We start from the raw sequence: 9750 nt of genomic DNA on the forward strand, positions 1-9750 counted from the left end.
AAAATGAAATATAAATATTTAAACTTAAAATTTGAAATGTTGCCTTGACAAAAGACCAAAATAAGATGTAAACTACAGCTATTTCTAAAGCTAGAACTGGAATAATATAAATTAAAGCTAAATTTAAAGCTGCAGTCCGCAACTTTTTTTGTGTTAAAGATTTACAAAAATTATATAATGAGAATATACAACATGAATCCATTTTCCACTTATAATACACTTATAATAAGTGTTTATATTCGGACTATTTCAGACCGGACTGGCAGGACTCGCCGCAGAGTATCACAGTAACTGCGTGACTCGCCATAGACATACATGGAGAAAAGTAGCTCCGGCTAGAATGTTCCTCCGCAAGACGCGTGCAGTTCTGTTTATTAACCGCTAGAGGGCCAAAAATCACGGACAGCAGCTTTAAACTAAAATTGAATTGAAAACTTAAAAGATGATGATGATAATAATAATAATAATAATAATAATAATAAAAAGCTAATTCAAAACATGAATAATTAAGAAAATAGTATAGGCTATTAATAATACTAAAAGAGCACTGAGCCAAGCTTTAATTTAAACAGACAGTTATTGCTGAATCAGGGAAAACTTTAATATATATCAATAAAAAATGTAATGGAAAAGGAGAGGTTGAACATGGGTAACATTTAATTTCTAAGATGTCTAATTGTTTAAAGTGCCTACACTATTCACGGGGTATGTGGTTTTAATTTCAGTGATGTCAGAAAAAATCTAAGAGACTGTCATTCATCTTTTTACAGTACATTCAAAATATATGCACTTTATCAGCAAAGTAAAGGAATTTTAAAGTACCGATTTTGATTTGAAGTTGATTTGTCATCTTACTTTTTGTTTTTTAGAAAAAAAACTTCCATATGAAGTCAATCAGTAAGATATAGGCTACTTAAAGCTGAAGAATGTCGTTTTTGTGCCACTAAAAAACATAATTAAACATATTTTCAAAACAACTTTCCGAATACAATGTAAATAGATAGTCCCTGTTTGTTGTTGTGTAGGGCAAGAGATTTAGTTTTCGAGAAAACAACCATCAGAAATGGCCTGAATATCTCTGAGCATATTAAACTATTTTAAAACCGAAATAGTTACATACTTCAGCTTTAAAGATGATTTCCGAATGTGGTTGTTGTCACTCCCATAAATAGGCTTAACGGACTTGTTTTTAGATATTGAATTAAAGATGATTTTCTTTTTTTAAACAAATTTAACAAGTGATTTTTTTGCTTTAAAACAAGAAAAAAACTAACATTCAGTGAGGAAAAATAAACAAAATAAATGCCTGGAAATATGTAAATATCAAGAAAATCAATAAATGTGTGATATACTGTATGTTAGTACTGTATGTTGCTTTAGGCACTTTATGGCATTGCATTCTCAAAGCTAACACAAGAGAATTTTTTATCTAAGTGACTGTACATTGAAGTTTAGGCAACATGTTGGATGCCATGTTGCCAACATGTTAACTTTGGCATTGCACTACAATTTCATATCTATATGTACAAATTATATTAACCAACATATGAACTTCTTTTACTGTGAGTTTTCCCTTTCATGTCAACTATCATAGCTACTGAACATCATTCCTACAATGTGATACATTTTCATATTCTCAACATATGTCTTAATATATTGTGCAAAATGTCAAATTAGCAATTTTTAAAGATGGAAATCATATTAAGCCGGGCACACATTTAACAACTAGCTAAAACATTCTGACTGTGCTCAACATACAGCGATAGTTTCCTGCGACTGAAGCAGATTTATATACTTAGACATGGAATTTGAACACCGACTGTAATCGCAGACTGAACGCAACTGGCTCTGACTGGACGCGTTTGAGCGCAATCAGTCATAAGTATCAATTTACATTCATAATCGGCCTTACAACCGTTAGTGTGTCCCCGGCTTTAGATAGTTTTATCACAACTAAGTTAACATAAGGGTGATGCTTAAATAATTTTGGTACTTTGGTTTAAGTAGATGTTGACATTTTTGTTGTGTTCTTGGTCTGCAGCAAGTTGTAAAATAAAAATTATTAAGAAAAATTCCAGATGTTTCTTAATTTTATTTCTCTAATTGAAAACATTCTTTTTCTAAATCTAATCTAAAGTAATTTTTCTTATTAGTATGGTTGATTTAGATTACTGAAGGTCAGCAGCAAAGACATTGGTTAATAAAGTGAGATTAAAAACAAAGTATATTTGTGTAAATAATATAGTTAATAATTACAGGTTTGTGTAAAATTCTGAGATTGCATTTCACCGTTTTTTTCATTTTGAGGAATATTGAATGTTTTTGTGCAAGTAAATGCCAGACTGTCCTCCAAAAAACCCGCGACCCTATAGGTCGTTTTTCAAGCACCTTATTACGACCTATATTTACATTTTAAAGTCATGCGCCCTCTAGCTGGCGTATGTATTGTCTTTATGATCACTAATACAATTCATGGAAAGATGGCAAAACTAAAATGCATTAAACATAAACATAATAAAAACTGAGAAATATGTCATTAATAGCCATAAAATAAGTAAATTAGCCAATTTTGTTTAAATTAAGGATTGCAGAAATGAGTACACCCTAGATTTAATTCAACAAATGTATAATATTCTAGCACTTAGTATGCCCTCCATAATTTTGAATATACTGCTCTGACCCTTCTTGGCATGGAGTGTACAAGTTCATGACAAACTGTCACATCTGTCCTGTTTAACTCCTGGATGATGAGCTCCTTAAATGCCCTGATTCATGACAGCATTGATAAAGCACAACTCCCTTACACCTTCAGCACTCATACATCATTATATAAGAGCTTTACTACCACTGACCTTTACTGTGGGAACCTCCTCCTCTAGCAACACCATAACATTTTGGATGCTGTTAGATCCAAAATGATTGATTTGGTCTCATGAGACCAGATTATTGATTCCCAGAATCTATATTTTGTAAATATCGGCTTTGGAAATGGCTAACTGACTTTATTGTGCTTTGGCTACAGTAGGTAGTTCCAGTGAGAACAACAACCATGCATGTCATTTCTGCAGGCTGCATCCTACTCACATCTTACTTTTGAGACACTCGCTTGGTATTTCTCCTGCTCTTTGTCTAGCAAAAAAATCCCTCATCACTAAATGAAAGCTTAAAATTAAGGCCTGATTATTTCAGGGGCCTTGTCGCAAGTCCATTGTTTTTGAATTTCGGTGTTACTTTTGCTATATTTTCACACTTAAAACAATGATTTGGTAATCCTCTTGTACCACTGTCCTCTTTTGTGCTAAGAAATAAGTCTCCTGACAGTTCTCTCCCAAGTGCTTCCATTGTTGTCAGCATTAAGACTGAGAATGATTCAGTGGGCTATATAACACTTTTAATTGTCAAGAAATTACTTCTAATTAAATGTTTTGTTTCAACATACTTACCTGTTGATCAAACATTGCCTTAAACTTACACCAGAACATGTGTATTTCTTTTTATTTAGTAACTTGTAGGAGGGTGTACTCATTTTTGCTACACAACATTTTATCACCTTGATAAGAAAATCTTATTTTCCTGAATAATTTTGACATGCTTCTTTGGTAATTGACTAAGCAGACTAGCTGGAACATTATATCTCTAAAGAACCCTAACATGTCTTCTAAGTAATTGAGTAATGGGGTGTACTGCCAATGCTCTGCCAACTGAGCTATGTGAAACCTGAAATATGACGCAGATAAAAGGGAACAATGCATTAAAGGTGCCCTAGAATTAAAAATTGAATTTATATTGGCATAGTTAAATAACAAGAGTTCAGTACATGGAAATGGAGTCTCAAACTCCATTGTTTCCTCCTTCTTATATAAATCTCATATGTTTAAAAGACCTCCGAAGAACAGGCGAATCTCAACATAACACAGACTGTCACGTAACAGTCGGGGTGTATGCCCCAATATTTGCATATGCCAGCTCATGTTCAAAGCATTAGACAAGGGCAGGACGTCTGGATGTGCACAGCTGAATCATCAGACTAGGTAAGCAAGCAAGAACAATTGTGAAAAATGGAAAATGGAGCAATAATAACTGACATGATCCATGATATCATGATATTTTTAGTGATATTTGTAAACTCTCTTTCTAAATGTTTTGTCAGCAATTTGCTAATGTACTGTTAAATGTGGTTAAAGTTACCATCGTTTATTACTGTATTCACGGAGACAAGACTGTCGTTATTTTCATTTTTTTAAACACTTGCAGTCTGTATAATTCATAAACACAACTTCATTCTTTATAAATCTCTCCAACAGTGTAGCATTAGCCGTTAGCCACGGAGCACAGCCTCAAATTCATTCAGAATCAAATGTAAACATCCATATAAATACAATACTCACATAATTCGACGCATGCATGCAGTATGCATGATAAACACTTTGTAAAGATCCATTTTGAGGGTTATATTAGCAGTGTAATTTTTGTTTATGCACTGTTTAAGGCAAGCGTGAGCTCCGCGGGTGGGGAGCGTGAGCATTTAAAGGGGCCACAACCTGAATCGGCGCATTTCTAATTATGCCCCAAAATAGGCAGTTAAAAAATGAATAAAAAAAAAAAATCTATGGGGTATTTTGAGCTGAAACTTCACAGACACATTCAGGGGAAACCCTTAGACTTATATTACATCTTGTAAAAAAAAAACATTCAATGGCACCTTTAAAATGAAAGTGTCCTGTTGTCGATAGGGGCGCAACACTCTGTTTTACATATTATTAAAATAGTTGTCAGTATATTCTGAGGTGTTCCATTCTAAACAGTCTGTTTCGTTTAACTGGCCTGACGTTAAACTTCTGGCATACATAACCAATAGCGTAAGTTTTAAACAAACAATGGCATTAGAGTTGGGTTTTTTTTGTTTGTTTTTTTTTGGAAACCTGTTTACCTTTATTTGAATTGCTTGAACTAACTTTACTTTTGACATAGATTGTGTGAAGCTCTCAGCTGTGATTTGCATACTACTTCTGAGCGTGAGAGCAGGCTGAGGCGTGTTGACATGAGAAGAACCGCCCACAATGAAGAAATGCAGCATGAACAGGCAGAGGAAGAGCAAGACTGACTATGATGAGTATGAGGGGACATTCCTGAAAGTATCTGCTGAAAACACATGTGAGTATGTAAATTTTTGTACTTACTAAATGTGGTTTACAAAAATGTATATTTAATTGGTTACATTATGCCGCGTTATTATAAAAAGAAGATAAAAACAACGGGTAACACTTTACAGTAAGGTTTTATTCGTTAACACTTTCTAACTACTTTTGTTAACATGAACAAAGAATGAACAATACTACAGCATATATAAATCTTAGTGTTAATTTCATCATTTACTAATACATTATTAAAATCAAAAGTTCTATTTGTTAACTAATTAATGCACTGTGAACTAACACGAACAATGAACAACTGTATTTTTATTAACTAACAGAGATGAATAAATATTGTAACAAATGTATTACTCATTGTCAGTTAATACATTAACTAATGTTAACGAATGAGACCTTATTGTAAAGTGTTACCAAACAATCAATATATGTCTCAGTTTGTGCAATATCTTTTTTAAAATGATTTATTCATTTAGAAGGTCCTTCTATTGACTTAACACAACCATTCATCCTAAAAACACAGTAACATTAGACATTCTGAAATTCAAAATGGTTCAAAAGTCCATATTAATAAAATAACATTGATTATGTGATTCTTTGTACAGATTTTCTTCCTTTCGGATTCTCAAGATTCTTAAATCATGCTGTAAGAACATGATCATCAGGTTTTGGTTATGTCAGCTCCAGTGGTTATGACAGTAAAGCATTTGATAGTTCTTTTAGGATATTCTCAGGAGGTTTTGAAGATACTTTGTGGCTTAATTTGCTTTATTGATCGATATGATGTGTTATTTTCTGGCATAAATGAGAGTGCTGTCGGGCTGCATGATTAGCGAAACAACCACTTTGTACTTCTTTAATAACTTATTTGTGCATCCCCTGAGTCTGGAAGAAGCAATTTGAAATTACTTTGAAAAGACTCTGTTAAAATGTTCCGGGATTATTTGAAATCTGCCATGCATGACAGTATCAATATGGGTGTGTGAAGTATGTGGACATTTACCACCTCTTAAAGTATGGCATGTGTTGTCTATGATCCTAGACAAATGCCACAATGATCACTTTTTCCATGTAAATATTAGAACATGACAGTTACATCAAGTTGTTTAAATGCAAGACTATAGGCTTGGAGTGCAATTACTTGGAATGGTGTTACAAAATCAGACTATCCATCCATACATACATAGAAAAAAAAACTGATGTGAAAAAAAATGCTGTCTGGACATTTAGCTAACTCAGGCACGTCGCAAGGGTGGTGTTTAGTAATGGGGGTCTACTGTTACGAACAATTTGTTGTTTTTGTTGTGGATATTTAACACAAATCTTGCTTCGCTTAGTATATTCTGTGTAACTGAACTGCGCATATATATTTTTGACGATTAAATAATGTTCTAAATTATGAATTGGTCAAAAGCGTTTGCAAATCCAGTCGCATTCGTAGCACTGCTCTCTCACTGAATCACCTGAAGCGTTTATGCTTATTTAACTTTTTAGTGTTGAATAGTGTTCAAACCTATGTGCGTACCTGCAGGCGTCCATGCTTTCTCCGTCCATACAATAAATGCACCTCCATGGATTTCTAACTTCTCAGGTAATATCTATGGTTTGACCCATTTCAGAATGGGCCAAAATCAGAATTTAAAACGGATTGAAATGAAGCTCTCTACGAACTTGACGTGCGACGCAGCGCTGACTGACATGTCATGTATGCGCGTGGTGAATCACGGTCACACGCACACGCTCAGAACAGTTACTACATTTTTAACAAGCAGAATAATGCAGTCACGATACACAGTCTCACTTTTAGCTGTGTATTTTATAGTATTATAGTATTTCGAAGGACAAAAACATGAACTGTAACAACTGGCTTACATCATCAAGTCAGATGTCTCTTTGCTTTGGCTCGAGGCCCTGCGGTCACACTTGGCACAGCCCTTGACAGTTCTGATTATACTTCATGAAATTATAATTTGTATTTACTCAGCATTGAGTAAATACAAAAACTACTACAATGAGTTATACATATTTAATGTTTTTGTTTTTGGGATGAAATACGAGTATAAAATGTGTTTTGACAGTTGACATTCATATTATATCCCCGATATATTAATATATTATTCATTGCTACGACCACTTCTAAAAAAAAAAAAGCTTTTGTGTGGCAGCTTAGCCATTATATTCTATTTCTATCATAAAACAGCGTCATTTTAATGCTAATATTGTTTTGTTGACATATAGGATATGCATAAAAGTTCAGAAGATTAGTTTATTTTCTTTGTTTAATATAAGATCAATATGTAAATTTAAGGTTCCAACTAGATAACATTTCCCCTTAGGTATGATTTCATTGTCTTATTTTTTGACAGATCTGGATCAGAATGGCAACGCTTAACAATACTACTGAACCAACCAATCATAGTGATGTGTATCGTTGTTCTCTAAAAGAAAACTTCAAGTACATTCTCCTCCCGGTGAGTTACACTCTGGTGTTTGTGGTCGGCCTGGGCTTGAACATCACCGCCATGTACGTCATCTTGTTTCGAACCAAACACTGGAAGCCCAGCACCATCTACATGATCAACCTCAACGTCTGTGACACTCTTTACATCCTCACCCTTCCGTTTCTGATCTACTATTACGCTGATGAGAACGACTGGCCGTTTGGCGAGCCGATGTGTAAACTGATTCGCTTTCTCTTCTACACGAACCTCTACGGAAGCATCCTCTTCCTCAGCTGCATCAGCATACACCGATTTCTAGGTATCTGCCATCCGATGCGCACTTTGTCCATGATGGATGCCCGTCGTGCTCGTTTGGTCTCTGCGGGAGTATGGGCGATCATACTCATCTTTCAAGCCCCGATCCTTTATTTCTCCAGGACGAGACATGTGCGTGTGCATCAAGAGCATCAACTTCATGATGAAGTTGAGGTCTGTCACGACACCACCAGCAAAGATCACTTTGATGAATTTCTGGTCTACAGCTCGGTGGTGATGTTCCTGCTCTTTGTCCTACCATTTGGGGTGGTGCTGGTCTGCAATGGGCTGATGGTGAGGAAACTTCAGGAACCTGGTGTTGGTGGAGGACCAATATCACAACGCTCCAAGCAGAAGTCAGTGAAGATGATCATTATTGTCCTTCTGGCTTTTATGTTGTGCTTCTTGCCTTTTCATCTGAACCGCTCTATATACTACATCTTCCGCTACCTGGACAAAGAGAACTGTGATGCACTTCGGCTCTCCAACAGCGCCTACAAAGCCACGCGACCTCTGGTCAGTATCAACAGCTGCATCGACCCCATCCTCTACTTCATGGCAGGGCAGAGTTTTAGAAAATCCATCAACAAGAAACCAAGCATGACAGCTGATAAATGCCTCTCAACCTTACTGTGAAGAAGAACATCTTGAAAAACACACTTTATTAAAGATAAAGTTTCCAAAACAGGGCTTTCTTGATGCCACAGAAGAACCATTTTTGGTTCTCAAAGAACCTTTCAGTGAAGAGTTCTTTGAAGAACCAGTGTGAAGAACATTTTAACAATCTAAAGAATCTTTTGTTCAGTAGAAGGGTTTCATGGATGTTAAAGGTTCTAAATGGAACCATAGAAGCCAATAAAGTAATGTGACTTACTTCACAGTGAGACAATAGAAATCAAGCTTTGCTTCACTACAGCATGACTGTGCAATCAGAGACTGTATCATATGTCAATGGAATAATTCTATCATTCTTAAAGGATTAGTCCACTTTCAAATAAAATGATACCAGACGAGGAATAAGGGTCATATCTAGCGAAACGATCAGTCATTTTCGAAAAAAATACAACTGTATATGCTTTATAAACACAAAATATTGCCTTGAACATACTTCCGCTTTCCGTATTCTTCAAAAAGCTTACGCTGTATGTCCTACGCCTTCCCTATTCTACTTACGGAACGAACGTGGCGCCAGTTCCGTTTTTTTTTTCTGTAAGTAGACTAGGGAAGGAGAAGCACGTGCAAGGCGATCATTTGTGTTTATAAAACATATATACAGTTGTAATTTATTTTCCGAATATGACAGATTGTTTCAATAGATAAGACCCTTATTCCTCGTCTGGGATCGTTTAAAGCCCGTTTGAAGCTGCACTCAAACTGTAATTTTGACCTTCAACCGTTTGGAGGCCATTGAAGTCCACTACGAGGAGAATAATCCTGGAATGTTTTCATCAAAAACCTTCATTTCTTTTTGACTGAAGAAAGAAAGACATGAACATCTTGGAGGAAATGGGGGTGAGTAAATTATCAGGAAATTTTAATTGAAAGTGGACTAATCCTTTAAAGAAGACATTTTTTAAGCTGTATTTTTTTTGTCTTTATTGCACTTTATGTAAACATACAAAAACATGTGATAACAGGAAAAATGTTTATGTTAAAGGGTAATTGAAATTACCCCATGATTTACTCACCCTCAAGCCATCCTACTGTAGGTGTATATGACTTTATTTTTTCAGACGAATACAATCTGAGTTATATTAAATAATGTCCTGGCTCTTCTGAGCTTTATAATGGTAGTAAATAGAAGATGAGATTTTGAAGCCCAAAAAGTTCATCCATCCATCATA

At 35.1% G+C, this 9750-nt stretch overlaps 1 protein-coding gene across 1 annotated transcript; it reads left to right on the plus strand.

Annotated features, from left to right (window-relative positions):
* The first annotated feature begins 7528 nt into the window (after positions 1 to 7528).
* LOC137022902 (P2Y purinoceptor 2-like) lies at positions 7529 to 8542 on the plus strand. Its single transcript, XM_067389371.1, has one exon. The coding sequence runs from the start codon at positions 7529 to 7531 to the stop codon at positions 8540 to 8542; it is 1014 nt and encodes a 337-aa protein (XP_067245472.1).
* The last annotated feature ends 1208 nt before the right edge of the window (positions 8543 to 9750 follow it).

Source organism: Chanodichthys erythropterus, chromosome 7 (assembly GCF_024489055.1).
Source record: "Chanodichthys erythropterus isolate Z2021 chromosome 7, ASM2448905v1, whole genome shotgun sequence".
In the NCBI taxonomy this organism is placed as follows: Eukaryota; Metazoa; Chordata; class Actinopteri; order Cypriniformes; family Xenocyprididae; genus Chanodichthys; species Chanodichthys erythropterus.